General features: G+C 39.5%; 2 protein-coding genes across 8 annotated transcripts; one reads left to right on the top strand and one right to left on the bottom strand.

Annotated features, from left to right (window-relative positions):
• The first annotated feature begins 455 nt into the window (after positions 1-455).
• Positions 456-18,089, top strand: Rab10 (RAS oncogene family member Rab10). Of its 6 annotated transcripts, none has more exons than XM_022853932.2 (5): positions 456-3,999; positions 4,823-4,986; positions 12,039-12,225; positions 13,098-13,317; positions 13,819-18,089. In XM_022853932.2, exons 2-5 carry the CDS (start codon positions 4,860-4,862, stop codon positions 13,900-13,902), a joined length of 618 nt encoding a protein of 205 aa, XP_022709667.1. In that variant the 5' UTR covers positions 456-3,999; positions 4,823-4,859; the 3' UTR covers positions 13,903-18,089. The 6 variants fall into 6 exon arrangements, 5 of the variants coding, with proteins under 5 accessions (XP_022709667.1, XP_022709676.1, XP_022709694.1 ...); XM_022853941.2 differs by having other exon boundaries at positions 4,800-4,986; XR_002687533.1 differs by lacking the exon at positions 456-3,999 and having other exon boundaries at positions 4,006-4,986; positions 13,819-14,352; positions 17,250-18,089.
• Positions 18,090-18,375: 286 nt separating this feature from the next.
• On the bottom strand, positions 18,376-25,395 carry LOC111272442 (uncharacterized). Of its 2 annotated transcripts, none has more exons than XM_022853896.2 (11): positions 25,264-25,395; positions 24,700-25,101; positions 24,092-24,222; positions 23,688-23,878; positions 22,500-23,505; positions 22,204-22,345; positions 21,857-21,971; positions 21,487-21,609; positions 20,861-21,086; positions 20,252-20,510; positions 18,376-19,935 (listed from the first exon to the last, which is right to left on the bottom strand). In XM_022853896.2, the coding sequence occupies exons 2-11, from the start codon at positions 24,722-24,724 to the stop codon at positions 19,586-19,588; spliced, it is 2,568 nt and encodes an 855-aa protein (XP_022709631.1). In that variant the 5' UTR covers positions 24,725-25,101; positions 25,264-25,395; the 3' UTR covers positions 18,376-19,585. The 2 variants fall into 2 exon arrangements, with proteins under 2 accessions (XP_022709631.1, XP_022709640.1); XM_022853905.2 differs by having other exon boundaries at positions 24,188-24,222; positions 25,264-25,361.
• Positions 25,396-25,638: the final 243 nt, after the last annotated feature.

Raw genomic sequence — 25,638 nt, 5'->3', positions numbered from 1 at the left:
CTGAGTGATGTGCATTATACTTTTTTTCGAGCTACGGTAATAGTTTAATATTTTCAGCGAAGTCGAATTTAAAGCGATTGTCCGATAAATAAAAAAAAATGTGTTACTATTAACGGAAAAGCAACAAGTGTCACGGTTTTCGGTATAACAAAAACTGTACCTCGCTATACAAGTTAATCACAGTTTTCTGCGTCTCTGACCGGTTTTGTCTCTTTGTAAATTGTTGAACACGAACTACGGCGCTTTCAGAAAACATGATGTCGAGACAGCAGTCAGAAAGAGTACTGTTCTAATAAAAGGTGTTGATTATTTATTCTCTAAGTTCTTGCATAGCTATTACGACTCATAATTAATTGATGAGGATATTCGCGATCCTTGGCCCATTACACGTTTTTAATGGCACTAAATTGTAAGAGATCGGAGATAACATTAATGTTTACTACATGTAATACGGCTGGTCTATTTGGACCATACTGGTGGATTACTCGAAGTCGAAGAGTTTACTTTGCGACCACACAATTTGCAGAATGTTGGTAAGATGCGCAAAAAGCTATGACAAGCACGAAATAACTGAATACGATACAACATATTTGGTTAGTTTAGTTACAGTCTTCTATTTTAAACCAAAATAAATTACAGTGTCAAAATGAATCAAATCAAACCACTTGGAACACATACAGATCGAAGCTATGCTGCATGTACATCATAAGAGTAAATCCAGTAGTTACGGAAAGTGCTTAGTTGTGTTCCAGAAGCTTGCGCCCGTTTTATTAAAAAGTAAAGTAAGTAGTAAAAGATCTTTTTCATACCAATTTAGTCAACATCTAAACAATATATAATTTGTACTAGGCAATAGGTGTAGAAAGCTATCAAGCGCCATGTGTAGCAACATCATCAGGAATGGCGTATTAACAAATCAACCGAAAAACATCCAGCAATCAGTCTTTTGTCGTTACAGTGAAAATCTATAATAGCATTTATTATCGTAGTAACCGATGTACTACTTATACATCGGCAATAGAACATCAAAAAAATAACAACAAGAAAGATAAAATAGAAGATCGTGTTTGCATTTACAACTTGCGAATTTCGAATAACTGTGGAACCGCAGAGCTCGTATAATATTTCTGAGCAAAAAAAATACCTATTCAGGATGCAACCTCAACAAAACCTATATCGATTCGAGTGTCATTGTCATATTGAACTAGTTGCATCTTACTCGTGTTAAAGGCCAATAAAGTGATTGTAAGTGAGGTATCTATTAAATCCTTAATGTTGTTATCTAATAGGGCGTTCTTCAACAACACTACAAAACGAATCCGATGCTTAATAACGTAGCACTGGACCGCGACCGAGGTTTGAAACAGCTTAACGGAAAGGCGCAAACGTATTATTCGTTCGTTGTCCATGCCATTGTTCAGTGCTTTTGGAATTTGCTACTAAAAATTATGTATTGTTTTTACTTGAAAAGCCTTCTGTTTATTGTAATATTGTTAATAAAATATGTTCTCTTTTTGTTATATTCATTGAGTATATATTAGTTTCGGTAAAAATTGGTAAAAAGATACACGTTTAGGTTTGACTGACATTGCACGTTATGCTCTGCAGACTACGACCGGTTACTTAGGTACGGTAATTTATATGCGAATGGACTAAAAACGTAGCCAGAAGTATTTGATAATAACTAACCTGATCGTGAATATCGTAATAAAGTATGAATAAAAACGTAAAAGACGTATACCTGAAATTTTATTTTGAGCAGTAATTTATTATTTTCCAATATATTATTTGCTTAAATGATACACAGAGAACCGCTACCTCAATATAACGTTTGAGAATTTTCTGTCATTATTTCTTTATATTTAGTATAAATTTCGAAGTTATTGTTTCCTGTATTCGCTGAACAAAATATCAATAAAAAAGTATGTTCTATAGCACGAGACTGCATGCACATAATTTGTTTTATACAGTGGAATAACTCTTTGCGCAAAAACAAATAAAAGCGAGACCTTTTTGTCATTTGTTTTAACCTTTCTTCATCACCAGTAATTTCTTTTATTAGAGGTGGTACCCGAAATAAGCACTGCCCAATTTTCGTTAAAAATAATTGTTCTTCTATCATCAACCCGTAATTAACATATCGCTATACAATACTGAACATTCAGCTTGTTTGTTAGGTTGTTTCTTTAAAAAATGTCGTATTAAAACGGTTGGCTTGATCTTTTTGTTTTGGCAGAACTTAAAGGTAAACTTTAAAGATAAAGTTACTACGTCGTATATTCTGCAGACGAATGTAAAAAATCTGGCATCTCCCTGTTTCCCTTCCACGATCACACAGGCTAAATAGCCGAAGCCCCCAGAGATTCATTTGTGCTAATCATACAAACCGACTAATTAAAAGAGCAAAGCTTTGTGGAAATATCCCGACCGATGCAAAACGAAGTTCTTCGGTCTAGTCCAGAGCTTTTTCTAAAATCTTTCGACTCAATTCTAATCCCATAATTTTCCGAAACACCGTTTCAAGCCGTGAGTCGCCTACTATTTTGGCTCTTTTTTGTCATTGTTTTCATGCGTTCATTTATTGGTATGTTGGGCGCAAGAATTAGCGGTGAAGTGCTCCCAATGGCAGAGGTGCTGTCCGCCCGCTAAACTAACTATGCATGCACAACCTATGCTACGGCGGCTGCCCATACTTTTACTGACGATTTATTATGGCAATAGTAAACGGTGTGCTGATAGAGGCATCACGATCGTTGTATTTATCTCTACACCGCTCCACGGCGCCGCTGCTCGTGGCGTCTGCTTGAAGCTCTGTCTTATATTATCTGTTGTTATTTACTAATATGCCGACATCGACATCATTGTCCCTCTTCTCATTGTTGTTTTCGCCGGCTGTGCTATTACGGGTGTCGAGAAGTCTCTTGAGCGAGAAGAGGGTACCGTTTACTGTGTCTGTACGGTGCCGATGTTTTCATTTAGTACGTTATTCGCCAGTAGAGACTGTAGCTGCAGCATTAGAGCAGCAGAAACAGTGGCCTATATTTGCCATTCTACGATAATATTAGCCGTATTGATCCAATCAGTAGCAGTCGGCTGAAAAGCCGAAATTCTAAACTGGCCGAAATTTGAGAAACACATTCTATTTGTATCTTGTATTTTCAGAGAAATATCGCTCTAAGTAAAAAGTTGCATTGACAGCCGTCGCCGCGTGCACCGACCAGCTGTGTGACGCCTGACCTCTTGAGACGCACTGGCCAATATTTTGAGCGATCGTACTGAACGAATATCGTTTGCTCTCAAAATATAATCGCACTCTGATAAACGAGGAGAAGAGGAAAAACAACAGCATGGCGAGTAGACTACTACCAACATCATCCAGCAAACATTAGAAACAAACTTAACGATCAGCCATTGACTTCTGTTTGGTATCGACCGTGTCGGTCACTATGCAGACGCCAGCCACCTAATGCTACAGTCTGGTGGCGCTTTGTTAGCTGATCACGTCATCGCCATAGCGGAAGCGCTGGCAGGAGGAGCAACATCACGACGACGTTTCTGCCTGTCTGTTTGCCTGCCTGTATGGCTGTTTTGGGTTAACCATCCGACAACGAACTAGTGCTGCTGAACTATTCGCTGCTCTGTTGTCCGTAGTGGCCTGCGATTCTGTTGCTGTTGCTGTTGGACCGACTGGTGGACGCACGTTCCGTCGTCGCCTCATCGAAAACGAAACGGTCAACTTTAATAACAAAAACGCAAGCAACTGAGTGTGGCGGGTGTTTGTACTATATGTACGAGAAGTGTAGAAGGCTGGAAAATATAACAATTGTGGAGTTTTTCGTAGTGGTCAATTTCGTGGAAAATTTTTCCTGAAATTGTTGTGTTTTTTCGTATTTGCTCGTGCCGTCGCCTGCCCTCCTCCGTTTGTGTACCCCCACGACCACCATCATCACCATCAGCGCCACCATCACTACCATCGGACAAAGTGGTGCAACGTCCAAGGTGGTTGTTTATTATTTCGTACAGGGTTCAACCCCGATTTGTATCGCTTGATACCAAGGTATCGTAAACCAAGTAGCAAATCCAGGTTTCGGATAGTGTCTAGTTCTCTCTGTGAGGCGGGGCCTAAGCTTGTTAGCAGCGGTGGGGTGGCCTCGTTTTGTTAACTGTTGAATCTTCTCGTTCTTCGTTAGTGAGAAACATAGGTACTCACGACGGAAACGAACATCCTGAAACCCGTCAGCAACCGATAACTGTAATACCTAACTGTAACAACGAGGCACTGGATTTTTTCGTGGTATTATCATTGCTACTTTAGTCGTTATTGTCGAAGATATCCGACACATGTGTGTGTTAGATTTTACATAGAACAAGGAAAAGTGCGAGTACGACCCGAGTGCAGTTACAGCTGCCGTAGTTAGTCTGTTTATAAGGTGGTGTCTGTGTCGTACGCTGTGCAGGTGTACACAAGGTGCTTTTGTTCTTAGAGTGTGTGCGCTTACCAACGAGTTTTCGCTCTTGTGAGAGAGAAAACAATCTACGACTGTTGCATAGGTTTCGTATTGATCAGACACCCACAAAACGTTACGTCAGTTAGAAGGCGCGTGTGACGGTGCTTTGTTCAACCGACACTTTGAGATTTGATATGTTTCGCTGTGTATAATAAATTTTTTTTGTTGCTGTTGCTTGACATCGTCTGATATCAATAAGTTTAGTTCGCTAGATATATTTTCACTAACGTCGAAGCTATCAAAGAAAAGCTGGTCGCGTCAAAACAACAACAACCATAATATCGGAATTAGCATTGATACTCGTGGTGTTCTAGTTAACGATTGAAGAGGATAGTCGTTGTTGCGGCAACAATGGCCAAGAAGACGTACGATCTCCTATTCAAATTGCTGCTCATCGGTGATTCGGGTGTGGGCAAAACGTGTATCTTGTTCCGCTTCTCCGATGACGCTTTTCATTCGACATTCATCTCGACGATCGGTGAGTTTTACTAAGTTAGTTTCTTTTTTTATACTATTATGCTAGTTCTGCAACTAGCATAATAGTATAAAACCAATAGGAATGTGCAGATATACGGTTCTAGTCTTTTAGCAACAATATCTCCATTGGGACTGCTGTTCTTATTATTATTATTATTATTATTATTATTATGATAATTGTAGTGTTTCAAATGAAACTTGTTCGATTCACCATTATACAGCATCATGTAACAACGACGCCAGCCATTCAAGGGATGAATGAACCATATGTGATTTACTACAGTTAAGAACAGGCCCTTGCAGTCGCGGTTGACAATATTCAATGATAATCAGCTAAATCGAGTTATACGCATCAGTATTTTACTCTCGTTTAGGCATTCAGGTTGGTACACCAATATCAGCTGCCACTCAATATTTCCTGGGTGCCAGTCGTAATACACATGTTATGTATATTTTGAGGAAAATGTTAATCAAAGAAAAATTAAATAAATATAAATTAAATAAGACTATTAGCGAGCAAACGACATTTACAAATTGACATTTGAGTTATCCTTTCCCGAACCGCAACTTATGTGAGGCTTTCTATAGCTATTTAGATACAACAATAGTTCTCTTCGCTAATCACAGCACAGTCATGCAAACCATTAGAGACACAACCTTTGTTCCTATTGATCAACAGCAAGTGTTTATTGGTGTTCCATCACGTGTCTATTTGTATTAGATTCGATAGATGAGATCAGATTATCACATATGACTCTGTATTCTACTTATTTGAGTTATTGTTGTTCTATTGAGGTTCTATTATACGTGTATTATGCGTTAAAGCTTTTGCAATGAATCATCGCATGAATAATAGTGGAACTAGTTAGAATTTGTTTCCCGTTGTGCTGTACTGTGCTGATTCCCAATCTGCTAATGAAGCCCAGTCTCTACCAGCCGCTCATCATCGACTCTGTCCAAAATTCGCTCGCGACCTTCGTATATATTAAGAGACGAACGCTGCATTGCAAGGCGCCTGTAACTAACGTTAGTGATCAACAAACCTGCGAAACGAACCTTTCCTAGCTCGCTATAGAACCCAATAGTGATGCTGTCTTTAGCTGCCAGTGGCAACGCCGGCGACATTTTGTCGGTTCGAGCCGGTTCGCTCCACTGATACCTGCACTCTCTCACCACCATCTCCTTCGTTACGTGGCAAGTATCGTCGATAGAATAACGTCTCGGAGCTTCGTTGTCATTGGCGACAAGGCAGCGCGTTGCAAAACTCGCTAAAGATGAGAAACGCAAATGCTAGACGCGACAACAAGCGATGGAACAGGAGCTCCGTCATAGAATGGTGACTAACGTGTCTAGGCTAGTTGATTTTTTTCATTATATTCCACGTAGTGGAAATGTTTGTGTGCTCAACGATAGTCGTCGTAAAATTAAATTACTGGAATACCTTTTTTGGATCTCATATACAAAGTTGGGGAGAGACGATTGTTCCTGAAGACACTAGGTTCATGACTATATCATTTCTCACTCTTATACAACTGCATGTAGGTATATGCAATCTATGTAGGAGTATGATGATCCAAAAAATATTGAGTTACCATACTACAATCGACCAATTCGGCTAATGGTGGTGTTCGTCTTAGGGTCCTGAACTACTAAGCCTTTATGTATGGTCTGCGGTTGACGCTGATTTCTTTTTGAAACCGGTCAATCTTATAATAGCTGCTTGTTCATTGTCTGACGTGTAACCTCTGATGGGTAAAAACCATTCGATTCCTTGAATTTAATTGTCTCATGGGCGACAACGTAGTTAGTGGCGGCATAGGTTGCTACTTTGCTTATGGTTGAGGCCTGGTTGGTTAGCTGTGAAATTATTATTTAGTCGCCCGACGCGCCGCCGTCGGTATGTTAAAAAAATGCGCGAAACTTAAGAAATTAGCGTCGGATGGGAGCAACTCTTGATACTCTCCTAATACAATGCTTTTAACGGTAGCGGCCACGTCGAACGTGCGTACATAAAGGCACGAGCGGCACAACTATGTGACCGACTCCTCGAGCGCTTACCCCTTGGTGCTGATGGGCGCCGTCCTCTTTTCCGTAAGATTAAACTAAAAATTAAACCAAAATATCGCAATTCTGTTTACATCAGTCTGCTGGTGCATGTGTTTGTAATATCAGATTTGCAAAACGTTCTTATTTAATCGTCACTAAATGTAGCCAATGAAAGGTGCCCTAAAGGAAGAAATCAGGTACAACCATGGCCTAAATATGTCGGACCGCAATCACTAGTAGTTCTATGTTTTTTTTTTATTAGCTATAGCTATTTAAAAAAAGAAAAACTTGGCATGGAAAGGTACGGGCAAATAAAACATTTGGCTAAAAAGAACTATTCTAATGGTTACGTAATGACTAGCTAGGTGGTCTTCAATTTGTTTTGGGCTTGTTCTTGGCAAATTGAAACAAACGTTTTATCGCTTACGGTAAAAGTATTTTTGTCTCATGCTGTGTTTGGAAAAATGAAAGTCCAGTTATGTCTATAAGTACGACGCTCCGTGAAATGTTTGTAGCTTAAAGTCAACATCCATTCATTAATTTTGGGTCCTATTTGTAACAACCTTTTTAATTCTGTTTCAGTAGAGAAATAAAACAGACCTTAAAGAATTTGGTTTGTTGTCGTTAATTTACAGCTATATGATAACTTCTATTAAATGTTGGACGAGAACGTTGTCCACTGAAGCTAGCTATACAAATACCATTTATGATACTGATTAAACACTGTACACAGTTGTTTCACATGATGCTATTACATCTTCACGTCCCAGTGATGGCGGAGTAATAACAGGTGATCTGGGTTCCGAGCCGGGAGAGATGCATAGGTTGTTTTGTGTAGAGACCTAGTCGTAGGCAGCCCCCTTTAGGTCAGATCTTAACGGTTCGATTTATTACTATATGAACTGCCTGCTATCAAGAACAACTACTGAAAAATTTTATTTTGCTTGCTTCGGTAGGTAGCTAATCTTATAAACTCTTGTTGTGAATATGAATTCTCACATGTGTTATTTAATATTATTATATATAATTAACAATAAGGTACAGAACACCGTCGTGCCAATACACCGGTTATATTTATTACTGAATCATTTTTTGTATTAAAAACAAACACAGAAGGATACGTGACTTTAAAAGCCACTATTAAAAGAACTTAACCATTGGACTGGACTACCCCGCATTTTACTGGTCTCCACAACCTCACAGTTGCTACTTGTTATTGATATGAATAGTACTTCAGTCGTCTTTACGTGTTTATCAATGCCTGTTGGCTGTCTGTTCGCATTTTCACCTCATCGAACGAGAATGATTTGCAAACATGGTCTCTCTTGTTTTGACCGCAGCTTTCGGTGAATCATCGATAGACACGGACCCTGACATGTTTCATATTTTTCATTCGATACCTGTTATTGTGAAGCATTCTTGTATCAGGCGGCCGGTGACTTTCCAATCAGAAATAGACCGTGTGTGCGCCCACTTTTAAACCCTAATCCTGCCTTACTTCAAGTAGTCATAGGCAAATACGTTAGCACCAAGCCACGACCACCACCACGACGACGACGACGACAACGACAGCGGTGACGACATAATAGACGTATTTGCTCGCTGGTAGCCCGCCGGCCCCCACCGACCTACATGTACATATAACATGCTAACTGTCTGGTCCGACAATCAATCCTCGTCGCAGCGATGTCGCTGATACGACTGCGCTGTGTTTATTTATAATGGTTGTGCGAACCGGCGTATGCCGCGCTCGTACGGTTCCTGCTATGAAAAACAGCAGAGGCAAAATACACTGGGAGTAAAGAACGTAACAATTCAGTAATATGGCGATGCTCATGCCATATGCATATGGTGTTTCATGAATAGTCGGGGATGACTCATTGACGAATAGGTGGGGGCCTCCGTTTTCGTTTGGACTTTAATGACAACCACACCAGTCGCTATGAAAATGTAGTCGCAGATCAATCTTTGTAGCTGCGTTCTTTGTCCACGTGTTTCTTACATTTTCTTTCCCTTAGATCAAACAGGTGGCCGTCGGGTAGAATAGCCAAGGGCCATGGTAGCAATGGCCGGCAGACAGTGTCCTACAGGAGCCAATCGGAAATACCCTGTCTGCTGCCATACGACGCTGGTGCCTTGGTGCAGCTGGCGATGCGCCAGAGCTACTCCCACTCCTGTGAAGCCGGCGACACTAGTGTTTCTGTTGCCACTGTGACTGGAACCGTTGCTGCCGCCGCCGCATCGCCAGTGCTGCTATCGCAGGTAGAATCGTTGGGTATGGGCGTCTGCTCGAGCGCGCCGCCCAGCTCAAGCAGGTTGGGCTTTCGTTGTCACTAACTGGGTTATTTTCTTTCTAGCTCTGCGGGTCGCGTAGCACGTCGCAGCATCACAGCACACAGAAATACAGCGCACACGCACGCTATTGGGGTCGGCGTTCTTGATCCTGTTGCTGCGGTTGAGTTTAATTTAACGCTTTCACTGTTCATACGGCGGGCGCACGTGATTGGTTTGAGCCAGTATGCGCCTGGCGTACGAATTGTTCAATTACGGGAAAATACGATAAACAGAGTGGTGTGCTTCCGACCGGCAGTGGCGGCAGGGAAAACTATTGAAACGTAACTGCTGCGATTTTGAAGGAAGCTCGGCTTGCTTGTTCTCGATGGTTATGATGGATAAGTGAGCGGGGCCTCCGCGCTCCGCGTTTAATGTTCTCATCCCGTTATATCGATTATGTTTTCAATCGACTTACATTCAAAAAGCAGTAAAATAAACGTGTGACAGATGTCACCCGTCGATAATGATGCAGAGAGCAGATTTATGAGACGGGTGCTGGATTCGTGTTTTGGGGGAAGTTACTCGGCCTGAATACGGGAACTGTTTGCAGCATGGACGATGTTCGTGCATTTGGTAGAAGCAATGCTTCATGGATTTTTCTTTCTTATGGAAACTTGCCAGCAAAGGCTTTGTTTTAGTCGATAAAGGATCGAATGTACAGATGTAAATGTACGTTGAAGCTTCTTTCAGGCCGCCTAATATAAATAACAATAGACATAGAAATTATACGCAAAAGATATGTGCCAAGAGCAATTCCCTTTTATCTTCGAGGTCGTGCCATTCAACTTATATGATTCATTTAAATGTATCCCTGAGTGATTTAACAAAAATAATATCCATCATCAGAAGTCCGATATTACTATATGGACTCAACAGAACATTCAAATATAAGAATGTGGCATTTTTTTAATAACCGATTTATCGTACATAAAGAGTTTGTCGAACTTTTTTTTGCTTTTTTTTGGTAATCGAGCACAATTCGAAATATAATATATACCAATTTAGCAAATTGAGAAAAGCACTATGTCTCTTTACTTCGTATTGCAAGTAGTGTGTTATTCTAGCTTGCGAGTGTTTTTGTTTTTTCCATACTTCGAGAGATGCTTTTGTTTAAGACACTTCGGTGAACTATTTATCTATATGTGACGTAGGCGAAAATTGGCTTACATCTCACCATTTAAAAGAACATAGAAGCAGAACCTTCATATTAGATTTTTAGCGCGGGGACAAAGTAGAACTTAGGATGCAGAAGCTGACAAGAACAAACTCAAAAGTTACGAAATAGGCATAGTGAACTGTGCCGGATTAAATGTCCCTGTGCTTAAATTGTTTGCCCTTCAACGTTTGAATAAATCCAGTACTAATAAATGCTACAAACGACACAATTTTAACGTTTTAGCTTCATTAATAGTTACAAAACATGTTCGTCTATATGCTAATCACTTATTTAGCGTTGCACAGTACATTGATTGCTGGCCTCGAAATTCTGAATACCTGCTGTGAATTATATTTAATATTTTGACGATATTTAATTGTAGATTGTTGCTTCGAGAAAAATTGAAAAATCTTCACCAATTCAACCCAGCCGAAGATTTTCAATGTCTAAATACTTAACTGACGTATATATTAAAAATTTATCTGATCGATTTTCATAAAATTAGTGGCCACTTAGTGAGAATAATGCGCTATAGGTCAAAAAAGTCCAGAGAGTCTATAGATTTACTATTCTAGGTGCCTCCTTCACATGCAATAAAGAGTTTGCGTGTCATATCTTTGGCCACATTATCAGAAATATGTTTTTAGTCGTTTCGCAACCAAAAATATATTTCTTTTGGCTATTATTGTAAGGACGTGGAGTTCTCGTTTAAACAATGTCCCGGATAAGAAAGAGAGCGGGGGGGGGGGGATAAAGAAGAGAACTCAGTTTATTTATAGCAAATTGCATATGAATCGTTGTTTCTCCAATTGTAGGTAATCATTGTTGTATATATATATATATATATATTTTTTTTTTTAAATAGAATTGTGGGAACTGCTTGCACTGACAATTAATCACTTTGCTACAAAAAAGACAACAACAATAAAAACACATTTGGCGTTCATACCCAGCTGATTCGAATGGAGAGTCATGCAATCTTAAAGAAATGAAGATCACCTTATATTGAACCCTGTTTAGCTCTTGCAGTAATGGTACCGTATTACGTAGTAACAATTATAAAAAATAGATGCTAAACGTTATATAACAGGCTGCAATAATCTTACTTCTAATCCAATTACATGTTGAGTATTGTAGTCACTTATAGTCAAAAATATGTATGCTTAGGCCATTCCTCACAAAAACACGATGACGCTCAACCTCCAAAAGCACTTTGAGTCAGGTCAAAAAACATTTCCGGATGGAGTTAGTGGTGACTAAAGTTGAATTCTTACTACATGATTCATGTTTTGTATACGATGCAACACTGGTTGGCACCATCATGGACCGGGCTTAATGGTAAATCACGATTCCGGAGACGCGTTTGTTTTATTTCCGTTGTAAATAACACAGCTTGCTTATAGTTTGGTAATATCTATCCAATAGGATTTCTACTTTTCAGCGACAATATTTATCATATCATTAGTTTGATGTTTCTGTATTTTTATCCTCTGTGTTTTTTTTTTGTTGTATTTCAGGAATCGATTTCAAAATCAAAACGATTGAGTTACACGGCAAGAAAATCAAACTACAAATCTGGGATACCGCAGGACAGGAGCGGTTCCACACAATTACTACGTCGTATTATAGGGGAGCGATGGGCATTATGCTCGTCTATGACATTACTAATCAGAAGAGTTTTGAAAATATTGCCAAGTGGCTAAGGTTCGTAGTTGTGACAGGCTTCGGGTAAAGCGTTGTTCCTCAGCTGCCTAGATTGCATCATAGAAGAAACCATTGGACGAAACTAGTCGAAACTATGATTCCTGTGAAATCTTGTTAAACAATATGTTGACTCTCTAAACATGTCTCTGGTAGTAAGATTACTCCTGTTTATAAAAACAGTGCGTACTCAAGATCGACTCGTCAGACACTTGCCGAGTAACGCCTTGCATGTACGGGGCCAAGATGAGTTGCATCATAGTCGCGATTCTAATGTGGACTTTTAGATTAGCTTTCATCAAACTGCTGTCGACTGCTTACGAAACGATAGAAAGTTGACATGTTTCAGGCTGTAACAATAGCTGTGTTACTAACAGCTTTTGAATCCTTAAATAATAATTTATCTATTTTGATTCTATTTACGTTTATTACCAAAGCTTCATTTGAGTCTAGTAGCGTTTTCTGCAACATATGCCTTAGGCATATTTCATTAGACATGCACTTTATCATGCAATTTTTGCGCTTCTTGATGCAATGCTTTCGAATTCGCTATGATTAATTCATACTACTTTTCAAATTTGAAATTGAATAGTCCAATTAATAAAGTAAAATAGGGGCAGAGAGTAAGCTCACAGTTGAAATATATTTTGTCTAAAAAATCTACTGAAAACTTCTGCTTCTTCATTGTGGACTTTATTTCCTTATACCACACACTGACTCCGTGGTTGACTTTATTTTTCTTTACTCTATTTTGCTATATATTTTATATGTCCAGTTATGCATTATGGACGCGGCTCGGAGCAAATCCCATTAAAGAGAATACTTAATATATAATGAAAGGTTGAATGTTGTTTTGCTACGACCTAACGTTACAGATATATCGACGAACACGCAAATGAAGACGTAGAGAAAATGATTCTTGGTAACAAATGTGACATGGAAGCCAAGAGGGTGATTAGTAAGGACAAAGGAGAGGCGATCGCGCGGGACCACAACATCAAATTTCTTGAAACGTCAGCCAAAGCGAATATCAACATTGAGGAGGCGTTCACGCAATTGGCCGAGGCTATTCTGCAGAAACAGATGTCTGGGAGAGTACGTAAAAGTTCTCAAATACTCCATACTTCACAATGCCAGGGTTTGCCCGTTCCTTTTATCTGGTTCAAAATAAGTATAGACTAAACTACGGTGTCTTGGTAAACATTTATTATTTAGACATTGCATGAAAAAGGTCCATATATTATCTTCCTCGAAATTGAAGTGTCTGCATTTTTACGTAGCGATTTTTCACAGAGAGAATTGCATCCTTTGAGCACGAGCTTGATCTAGAAATTCTGTCGTCAAATGGTGTCTTTAAACAATTCGTTGACTGGCCGGGTGCTCACGGAACATTTGCAATATCCGTATCTCACGTTGCTTGCGATTTATAAATTATAACCATTTACCTAATGTGATCATTCACTTAATTTAAAACCTTCTTGAGTAATTGCCGATTCAAGAAAATAAAATGGTCTGGCAATTTACTCCATATCCCTTGATTTGATTTTGATCCCTTGACCTAACATTTGCATCTTGGTTTTTCTTATTTCTCAACAGGCAATTGATGCAACAGCTCAGGATAAAGTGAACGTCGCAGGAGGCGGTGACCGAAGCCGGTTCGGAGCGAACTGCTGCAACTGAATGCATCAGAGCGTCACAGCGATCTTCCTTGCATCTGCAGATGAAGATAGACAACAAAACAAAGGACATCTACGGCATTTCTTATTTTAATATGCTGTAGAGCTGTTGTACATGACAACACCGATTACGACAGATGGAGAAACTGCAGAGAGCAGTTGCGCGCTGAACGAATTCGAACAATTGCTGGCGATTCAGGACCCTGATTGGTGAGGTTGATCAGTCAAGCCAGTTTGCTGTGAGCAGATCACCCACCCCACAGTTTACAGTGAATTTGTTGGCAACGATACGGCGGCTAATGATGAGGACGTCGAAGACGATCTTGACGATAATTTTGACGATAACTAACACCATGAAGATAATGAAGGCAAAAATAGCCTGCTAGCAGTACGCATTAAAAGCAATCATCCGCTGGACGAACTGTTGCTGGGACTCGTAAAACTGTGTAACTCTGTCAGTTTATAATAACTACTGAATATTATACGATATTAAAAATATAATAATAATCATTAATAATAACAATGATAATAGATTCAAGGATGTTGTCCGGGTAAACTGAAAACTGTGCTTGGGTTGATTGGGTTCTTCGTAGGCTGGATGAAATCATAGAACTCAACGGTGATCATGGTAACGGGGACAGATTAATGCTGATGCAGATGACATGAACTGACAATAAGGTGGCGTAAATGTAATAGTAACAATAAGAAAATATACTAAGTATATCAATGTGAAATAAGCAGTGCTGATATGCAAGTTGAGGAGACTCCGGACGTTGAAATTTAACGCAGCAAATACTTTGGTGAAGTTAGTTATTGATCGGTGGGTCGTCAGTCGTTAGGAGCGAACGGGCAAGCGAGTGAGTTGATTGTAGTACCTGTTCTGTGATTCCACTGCTATCTTTGAGTGTACAAAACAAGCAAAATAAATAGCAACACGAGCAACAAATGCGGTGAGCAAAGGATAACGGTAACTTCGACGAGTTTAGGAACGGGAAGTAGCTAAAAAATAAACAGAGCACGAAACACGATAATGATAATAACAATAATAAACTAAAAATAAACAGCGTCACCATAATAAAATAACAACACATTGAAATCTTAGTATTATACGTGCGTGTGTAAATGCGGGTTTAATTGTGGAAAATCGGTTTGTCTAGTGACCGACCGCTGACAGGGTTCGAGAGTTCGGCGGAGCAAAGGACGAGGGGGTAAACGATGGGCTTGAACGTAAAGAAAAAACACATTGAGGCAAATGAAATATGAAAATTCTAGCGCCTAGCATCGAAGCAGCCTAGAAGAATAGATACATTATACGTAAATACGTGTAAAAATTTTCTATTATGGCAATTCGGTGCCGTTGTAAAGCTTTTTTTCCGCTATTCTTTCGACGAATCGAACAGTCTCTGTTGAAAGATTCGTTGCGTTTTCATTATTCAAGTGGACGTGTGCGATTGTGTAGTAAACTAAACTGTACCTTGTTTCCTTTTTAACTAGAAATATCGAAGCAGCCTGACTTATAATCAGTTTTCAGTGTCACACCTGTCCTCTAGCCTGACCCAGTTGGTAAATACGATAGAGATATCATATTAAAAGAAAAACTTTTTCGCTGATGATCCTTCTCTCTATGATGTGCCCTCTTCTCGATGCTCTTTGATCCTATTCATATCCCTCAACTCAATAGAACTGTTGCTTTCTATGCGAGTAGCGCGAACCCTGCCTAATTATAGTGGTACTTATATTCGGTGAATGAAGTTTTGGAATTAACAAGAGTTCTTATTGTCGTAGGTCTGCCGGCTTGTTTTCGCCTGGGCATGCCTCACTCGTAAGGGATATCCATCATCACCATTGATATTCCGTTGTTGGTATCTCCAGAACTAGACAGACGCATGCGAACTACATAAGATAACATGAACCTCACGAAGATGCTGTGTTGCAAATACGTCGCAGTGATGCCTATGGAATGAGAACAAAACGAAAGTTATAATTCATAATTTTAACCAACTGCAATAAAACAAAAGAAAATAGGGGTGGGGCACCCCAAATTCAGGTAAAGCACTGCGAGAAGTGCAAAGATAAAAATACGTCAAAAGATACGCCCGTTTCAACGGTAAAGACTAGCTTTTAGACGAATCATGACCTACTGACAACGACTACTGTTGTAGGTAAATTGAAGTGTGCTTGAAATTTCAATGTTAATTACCTCCTCCTTCTGTTTTGCATAATCATTAACAAACATTAAATCGATCTATCGATGATCTGATAGCTGTTATCGAAGGGTAGCATATAGCTGCCTGTCTGTGTGTACTCACAAAAAAAGCACGGAATTGGAAAATAATAATGATAGCCAACATTAGCAGCGGCGAACCCACATGAGTTAAAGCGGAATGCGGCAGGGCGACAGTACAGTGACTATCAGTGGGTTAGAGGAAGAAAGTCATATAGGAAATAGCAGATAGCCTAACTACCAGGTATGCTATTTCCGCGGGACATTACCCACTACTTTTTGTACTGCCAACTTAGGCTTATGGTAGCGTACGAGTTGCAGTATTCAGCCGCATTACTGTTCCAACTGATTGCCTACGATAAAATACTGGTGGTAGTGATAATAATTATAATGATGACGATGGTGGCAGTAGAAAACCTACGTGTTGGTAATGAGATCCCGCTTCCAGGTATTCCAAAAGCCTTTTTATATTTTTATACCTACAACTAGGACAGTTACATAAGCACAGAAGGAGGAAGAGAAAGGAAATATCAGAAAGCTAAAGGCCAACAACATATGACAACAATAATGACGATAACAGTAATTTAGGGAATAATGATAGAGAAAATAATAAAAATAGAACGGTGCACGGTATGAGTGCGGGTTGGAAATGGTGTGTATGAGGATATCGATGTTACTCATATGGTTTGTTTAAGATGCATGGGGTCAGGGATACTTCATTCGAGTCGAGAAATATTGTTTATAGTTCTATAGACAAACGAAAATGAGGAACAGAAGCAATTCGAATTGGTTATAGTGGGCCGCAAAAAAGGCAACTAAAGGATCAACGGGAGTTACGATACTAGCGTCGGTTCATCAGTAAAATCTGTTCAAATATTCTATTTCAACGCACTGATTCCTCAATTTCTTATGAACTAAAAACGCTCGAACTGAAAAGCAAAAAATGCGGGTGTCTGTTGTTAATAGGCTTCGAAGTGAAGCGCAAATGGTCTAATTGCCGGCGTCCGATAACCAAAACCGCCAAGCTTTAACCAAAAAGAAATGTTCACCCATGGGGCGAACCCATTAGAGAGTAAACGTAAGTACACTGTCAGTAATAGCTAACCATGACTTTTACCTCTCCGAAGGTGATTTCTCCTCTTGGAAATAAGGCCCGTCGAATGCTGTTGACTTGGAAACAGGCGCGACGCACCATTGTCCAGATGGGGACCACAGATGGGATCACGGCGTCGGAACACCGATAGCTCACCATCTAACCGTGCGCTAGCATAGGGCTTATGGCGCGTTTGATTTTACGATGATCGAAACAAGTGCAAACTTTCTTGTGAACTTGCTAACTTTCGGCGGTTACGAAAAAAATTGAAAACTGTTAAATCGATATGACATGGGATATATATATATATATACACATAGGTATTTAGGTCGACTGTTCTTCATTGTCATTTGTCCTTGTTATTAGATCTGCGAGCTTCAGCCCTGCCGAAGAAACGAGCAAAGTGAAATCGTGTCGGGAAAGGCCATGCGAATTGGTTCATGTGAATTCCTTTTTATTACGCGTGAAGTAATAACCTTTACACAAAAGTTGATAATACAGCAACGGTTTTGTTTAACCTATGCTGATAATGACAAATGAAGAATCAAATCCGCGTCAAACAGATTAGCTAAACGGCGTTGGGTGGGGATGAATGGTCTAGTTGATAAAAATGTGAAAGTTTAATTATATGATAACGGTAATATTGATAATAATATAATAATAATAACAGTGATGGTATTATAGAGAGAAACAGACACGTGTAACATGCAAAAAACACCAAAATATCTCGCGAAACAGCTGGATGACACAGTAATGATAGCATAACAGCAGAACTAAGATGAAACGAAAATTTCAAGAATGCACGCACTTAGGCTAGAGAGGTCTTTAAGACAAGGATAAAAATATTAAATAAAAAATATAAATAATTTTTCAATTCTGCGTAGTGATTGATACTTTCGTTTGGGGTTTAACAATAATTGTCTTAGTTAGACTGACCGGAAGGGTTTTTCCTATTGATTTGGTTTATCAGAGTCGTTAATATCACACAACCTAATACAAAATTTAACGATAAATATGGCGTACCAGTTATTCGGTTGACTCCGATCCCATTTTTCTATTGAATTGTTCCAACAATCCCGTTATCTTTTTTCAATTTCTTTACGAGTCTCTTCCCATGTTAATTAACTTCATTCGTAGTATATCGAATCTAGCGTAACCAATAGGTCGATAGGAGATCTTTATTTTTTTGTTATCCGATCATAGGAATCAGTCACATTCAACCAACTACTGTATAACTGGGTTGTCCTGCTGTCTGGGCCATCCCGTTTCCTTATTAGAATATACTAGTACTATTTTTTGTTTTAGCCACTGCTCTTTTGTCCGAGTCATTTCATCTTCCCACCACGATTTGTCCATTACCACACTGTGCGTATTCTTTCATATAAAAAATAGTTCTACTATAAAATTTCAAATCTAAATTCAAACAAATTTTATATCACCACTAGAATTAACTTAGAACTTTGCAAGTCCCGCCAATTACTCACTGCGATTTTCCCTATCGTACACACTAGTACAGCTGCAGATTCATTATCCTATTAGTAAGTAGCTTCAATCTTTTAGTATATATTTACTAATCAATTTTTTGTACATGATCAAGGTACATTAAATATGCGATAACCAAGGCGCAGCTTAATTCTCTGCTCGTAGCTAGTCATTAGTGCACTTTCGCTACTGAGGTTTTAGAATGGTACACCTACTAGTAGATATAGGAAGGTGACAGCAGGCCGCTCGTCTTTAGAGATACTCACCTCCGCATCTGACCAGTTCACTGTCAGAATAACCCAAGACCAAATTGCCAGTGTGAATTGTATTTTGTAGTATCCACGGCAATACGATAACTTAAGGCAGCGGCTGAATCAATTTACACCCCAGTCTTTTCTAAATTAAATCTTTCCGATTATGTATCGACACAACTTTTATAAGCAGGCGAAGTTTTTTAAGCGGACATCTCCGATGTTCGGAAACAAAATTTTATTTCTAAGAATTATTGAATTCTGCTCATCTTAGTTACTTCGTCCATGAGCTTAAGGAGCATGAAAGTGTAACGTAAGAGAAGCTCTTGGTGTATCTATATCGCGCCACGGGCTGCGTATGTTCTGAATGAACTAATGAAATGAAAAACTATACTTTCACAGAATGCTAATTTAGTAAAATTAGGAGAAAGTAAAGCGCTAGACAAACTGAGTTATATACCCAAAGCAATATCAGTGATCACTTATCTGTTAGGTACATTTCGATCGTTTCAGTTACTTGTGCGAAAACTCGTGCTTTTTGTCACAAGACTAAACATTATTAACAATAGGCACATTTCATTGTAGCTGTTTCTATTTACTAAACAGCCAAGGCACTTATTTTTTGCTTCAAAAAATTCTACTCATCATTTTCGGTTGGCTCCTGTTTAACACGAATTTCATACATTTCATTATCTGCTGCGCTATGGTCATCATTACTTGAAGCGTGAACATTAACGCTTGGTGTAGCTTCATTATAATATTGCTCTTCTGCCTCTTGATAAACATAATATTCGTCACTTTCAACGTCCCCCGCGTCTGTTTCTTGCCTGCTGATAAATGGAACCACAAATTCTTGGCGTAAGCCGGTCACTTCTTGTTCTTCATCGCATGCAACCTCATCAGAAAAATCGACTGCGCCGTATTTCTTCAGCACATCCATAATCTTAGCCCGAGTTTTGACTCTTTGGCGGTCTCGATTTGTTGAGCCTGAAAAGATGAGGCCATGGAGTCGTAGGTTTGCATACAGAAACGAGAGTTCGCTTCTTCTGTGAGCCACTTCGTAATCAAGATTTAACTTATCATTAGAAAGAAACAACTGTTTCTTTTAACGTAGTACTAACATTCGGTACGCGCAAGAGAACTCTCTGCCGAACTAGTGCGGAATTTTTTAATAGCTCAAAAGTTACAGCCTAAAAATAATCCATCCAATGCTATACTTACAAATTCAGGGAAATTGCTTTCTTTGGTGGAACATTAATAACCTTGCAATAAATTACTAAATTAGGTCGAGTAATTAACAAACCTGTATGAATGGCATTGACGAGAGCGCAGGTCGCGTCGACAGGGACTACGGGCTGGGCACCATCATAAGCTGTGTCGAAATAGGCGGGTAAAGTTACCTCTTTACTTCGCAGGCGCGAGTTATCTTCGACAGCTGCTGCTACAGCATCCCCTAGAGGTAATTGATAGAGCGATCGGAGCCGACCAGATCGGTTTATAAGAGCTGGACCGAAACAGACACGACCCGCGTCAGCCGGAAACATTTCTTGGAACTGACTCACCTGTAATTTGCAAAATAGAAACGTCAAGTACATTAAAATCGGTTAGACCTACATACAAGTAAGTCACAAACGAGGCTTTTACAGCTCTTTAGACGTATTTCACATCAAGACAAAAGATATGCAGACAAATGCATTTAAGTATATACTATAAATGTTTCGTCCTTTGAGGCCCGGTACCATCGACAGGCCGCCTTTCTTGAACCTGGACCAGCACATGCCTTCTTTAACACCACATCATTAGATCTTCAAGTATACCACATGAATTAAAAAATCAACGCAGATTAAATTTCTTGTATTGCGGAACATATATCGGAAGTGCTACTAGCAAACAACTTTGGCAATATGCTTACCTCACACTTGTTGATAATGATTGATTCTAGGTCATAGAGAAGTTTCTCTATTGGTAACAAGTGTAAAAACTCAGGACTCTCCTGAACCGAGATATTTTCTGGGAGAGGTAATTGGTCAAGGATGGCAGGTGAAAGCATATAAAATGACATCACCCTTTCGACGACCTCTTGATCCGAACACTGCATTCGACCCACCCGAAATGATACGCGACGTCGCTTTGGAGGCCTGAAAACCGTAGACCAGTCATAAATTTCATCGCGTTTTAAGACATAGTAGTTGGAAATGAAATTATTATCAGTCATACGAATTAATAGAAAGGTTGAGTCACGTTGACGGTTGTTAAAAATGGGGCACATCTTCCATTCAAGATTTTGTAAAAGTCTATGAGCAGGCTTTTGGTATCTAAAAGAAAGCTTCTTAAAATAACTGCCTATGCCGTCGCTTTTGTGAAGGAAATGAACAAAAACTAACGATGAGTTTTCCGTACCCAGGTAATTACTAAAAAACGCGTAAGTCACATGTCAAGCATAGCTTTCACACCAAAGCGTAACTTTACATCCTTTTCAATTAGCAAAAATATGATAATTTTAACTAAAAAGAGTTACAGGTGTTGCTTAAAACTTACGGCTTAAACCTGCTAATTTTTTCTAGCTGAAGAATACTTCTGTCCTCGATGGTACACTTTCGTAAGGAAGACTCTCCAAAGAGGCTGAATTTTAATGCGGTTCTGTCCTGATTAAACAATTTTCTGTGAACCGTAATAGAGCCATGACGAAATTAATTATAAAGCGAGTATAACATAATACATGAAATGGTCTGGAGTGCCACTGCATTATCAAATAAATCGGTTTATACATGAAGTCACATTTTCGTACCTATATGACTTTTATTTACTCATTTATCTTTTATATTTATTTTTTAATATTTAATGTTTATATTATTTAATATTATTATTATATAAAAATCACAGATTATACAGTGTCTACTCATGTTACCTATAATGTATCCATCTCTCGAGCGAGTGAGCCTGTACACCATAGGCCTTTGCCACTGATAAGATCGCTGATTTATCTGGACAGGATATCTGCTCCAGCAGATTTGTGATAAAAGCTACGAACCCCCAAAAACAACAACAACAATTCAATGCTTGACTAAATACCCACCTTAGGTTTTAATTCTTTGCATTATGCCATGCACAACTTCGACATGCACACAAATTAAGTTTAAAAATCGTAAGGTCTTCATGTATTATCGTAATCAAGTGCTATAGTAGTAGCAAGTAAATATAGTATCCAGCTAGAGCTAAGCTACGAATGCACATGAAAAACGAATTGACACGTACTTAAAAATTCATCTGCCTTATCGAGGACTTCTCTAGGTTGCGTCAACCATTCGATTGAGTCCCCTCTTTGCTTCCGCCACCATATGTATTCAACGGGTTCGACACGGAACTGCAATAGATACTTGCGCAATATTGGAGATATCTGTAAAAAAACATAATAACAAGGGAAAAGACAAATGCGAGTTTTATCCTGTCTGTATAAGAAGCCCAATAACAAGTGATGACGCATACGGTATAGGTATTGCATTTAAAGACTTAAATATGCTTTTTTAGGCCCATGAGAAAGATCCTCTTACCTCGACGATTGGTAGATCGTATTCGAGCATCGGGAATGTGGAAGTAAAAGGGTTGCCTACGAACGGTTCCAGTCGTGACAGCGGTTTTTCCTGCGGATTTTTTTCGCTGTCGATGGCGGAAGTGGCCTCGGAATTTTCGACAGGGACATTGTTTACATTTGTGCTCTGATTAACCTTTAATGTATTCTTAGCGTTTGAACTTGAATCGTTACTGGAATCTTCACTGACTTCGAGAATCACCTCTGTTCCGCGAGTTCCTGCCGTCGTAGAATCAACCACTTCAGGTAAAATCAGTTCTTGGCAATCTTTGTCGAGATCCATTTTGTTTGTGTCAAAACTTTTAGTGGATTTTGAAGTAGCTGACGTGTTAACGGCTACCGCAAAGGAGGCTTGAGAACTGCACACAGCGTCCCCTTCATCGTCAATCATTCTTTTAGACTCATCAGACGTTTTAGAAGTGCTGGTCTTCACAGAATCCTCCGAAATAATATTTGGTAACGAAGTTGTCTCTTTAACCGCAAATCGCTTCATGGGGTCATTTAAAGCAGAAGACCTTTCTCTATTATCGATTACGGCTACGACCTTCGCTTGAACGCCAGTCGATGAAATCGCAACGACATTTTTGCTTGGGGAGTTGCCCATAGTTAACTTTTTTGTCGAACTTCGCAAATTTCGGGCCATTACGGATGATGATAACGGGTTCGCGTAAAACACTTCCTGGGTCCCCGTAGGTGCAATTTTTTTGGTAGAAGTTGTAGCACCTGTGACAGACAAACAATGACCAAGCTGTGGAATGGTTTTACTGTCCAACGCAGCTGCCGGACTCCAGCTTTGTGACGGTAATGACGTTGCAACAAGACGAATACTCGTAGAACTGTGTGGAAGTTGTGTAATTTTTGCAGTTTTTATGTTGACGCTTGACTCAGGTCCGGCTTCGTTGAGTTCAGATTCTTCTACATTCTTAGCCAACGCGTAGAGTTCTGCTTGCGGTGAACCAGTGTCAAACCTGCAAGCAAAAAAGCTTTGAAAGTATCGTCTGGGCATATATGATATGGCCGTCTAGGATATAACGCTGATATTTCACAGTATACTGATAAATTTCGCCTTATATTTGTGTACGATCATAACAGCTTGATTCCGTTAAGAGGAGCTGTGGCTTATTTGTGTATGAAACAGCTTTACACAAACCGAAAAGGAAGTTGGATCGCGGCAAGAGCATTTCGCCAGTGGGCGATTTCCTTCACAGAAAATGCGCCCTGGGTCTTTTTGGCGACAACTTCTAGGGTAACTCTAGGGAGCAAAGACACAATTCGTTGAGCGAATTGTTTCAACTCAAACAGATCTCGGCAAACTTCGTCAACCCTGGTCTCCACTGGAACCTGAAAGTAACGCATTCGATTGAAGCGAATGAAAAACGACGCATCCGAATGCAGAAGCAGGATGAACAAATAATTGCACAATAATTTTCGGCAGCTTTTTTTCTATCTAGGTGCACCTCGTGCTTTTACTGAACACGAATAGTCTGTTGTCTTTATACGAGCAACTCGCATCGAGTGATGTGGTTCTAATTATCGCTGCTATTAAGGCCGTGCCTTGTATGTCGTGGACCTGACGAACTTTTGACGGACCGATTTCCACACAGCTAAATCTCGTTTTGAAATAGAGAACAACTTCAGCCATTCGCATACCCGTTCCGATTGTTCGGGTGTCAGGCCCTCCAGAGCTGTAAATGCGTTGGGAATCAAAACAAACAGGTATCAAACATCACAAACATTAGAAGTGCGAATATATCCATTGGCTATCAACAGTAAGGTATCTAGTCAATAACGAAACCGTGCTACATCCATTTACAAAAGAGAACTGTTGAAAAACTCTTTTTATCAGGCTTCGAGCGTCGGCAAAATGCATTTGAAACAAGCCTAATACAAGTCGTAGCTTTCCTTAAGTCACTCATTGTTGTAATGTTTAAAGAAACATTTCTTCTAGTCCGACCCTCGGCCTGGTGTGCCTTACAGCTTTTTTTTTACAGCCTTATTTCCGAATTCACGTAAACAATTGAAACTTTACCATCAACTTGACTGTGCTATAAACAAGTGCAGAAATCCGATTTCCTTCAAACACTATAAAAATAACGAAAACATGTCGTGGCAAAATATGACACATATTATAGCTAAACGTATTTTTCGTACTAACCACGTACCCGACTCCGGAGATACAGTTGACATCGCCGATATTATGTAAAAATTATTATTGATATTATGTACTTTATTTCATCACACCGAAGACACCGTTCAATGCACAAAAACAAGAAATACGTTGGCATACAGAGTAACAAAGCATGTCTTCACCATCTGTGCGCCGTAAATCATCTTTACGCATAACCAGGTTGAACCTCGAAACAGACTTAATCAATTTTCGCTGCAAACAATTCCTTTTTCACTGTCAGGTGCCATGCTACTACCCAGTGCGGGGTCAGGTGGTGGTAGATTTCGAATGTGGCGCTGCAGTCGCCGTTTGATTGCATCGAGGCTGAATTGGCGGAAACCTTTGGGGGCCAAATTGGTCCTGTGAGGTTAGCGAGGCCCGGGTGCTTCTGGTGAACCTGTACAAAATGCATAATAATAATGAACAGCTACGGGAAAAACGGGATATAAGTAGCATTGAATAAGAAAACTGGAGGCCTAACATATTATAGTGTGTTATAAATATAAATGTATAATCATTAAATACGTTTTAAGTAGACAGAAAAGGAGATAGACTCTACCATTTCCCATAACGCTTATATTGCAATTTTCACACAAATCAAAACACACGAATAGAGATTTGCTGAACAATAGGCAACGAACGTAATGCGAAACAGCTACTTCAATCGTCAAGTCGCTTAGACCCTCCTGTAAAGGAACAAGTGCAGAACATATGGGAAGTCAACTTACATGGAATAATCTCAATGTAATTTTGTGTACAACTAAGCAACGTTGTATACTTACCTGTACATATGCGTAGCTTATGCAGTCTTTGTCGAAGTATATTTGTATCACATTAATGGTGGAAATCTAAAAAAATGCTTTCTCAAGAGCATGGTATCTGAAAGCTCTGACAGGCTTCAAGTAAGCGGTGCTTCTAATCTACGTAATGCGAA

Source organism: Varroa jacobsoni, unplaced genomic scaffold (assembly GCF_002532875.2).
Source record: "Varroa jacobsoni isolate VJ856 unplaced genomic scaffold, vjacob_1.0 scaffold_187, whole genome shotgun sequence".
Lineage (NCBI taxonomy): Eukaryota > Metazoa > Arthropoda > Arachnida > Mesostigmata > Varroidae > Varroa > Varroa jacobsoni.
The sequence above is the reverse complement of the archived record's forward strand: the minus strand, read 5'-3'. Positions and strand labels throughout refer to the sequence as shown.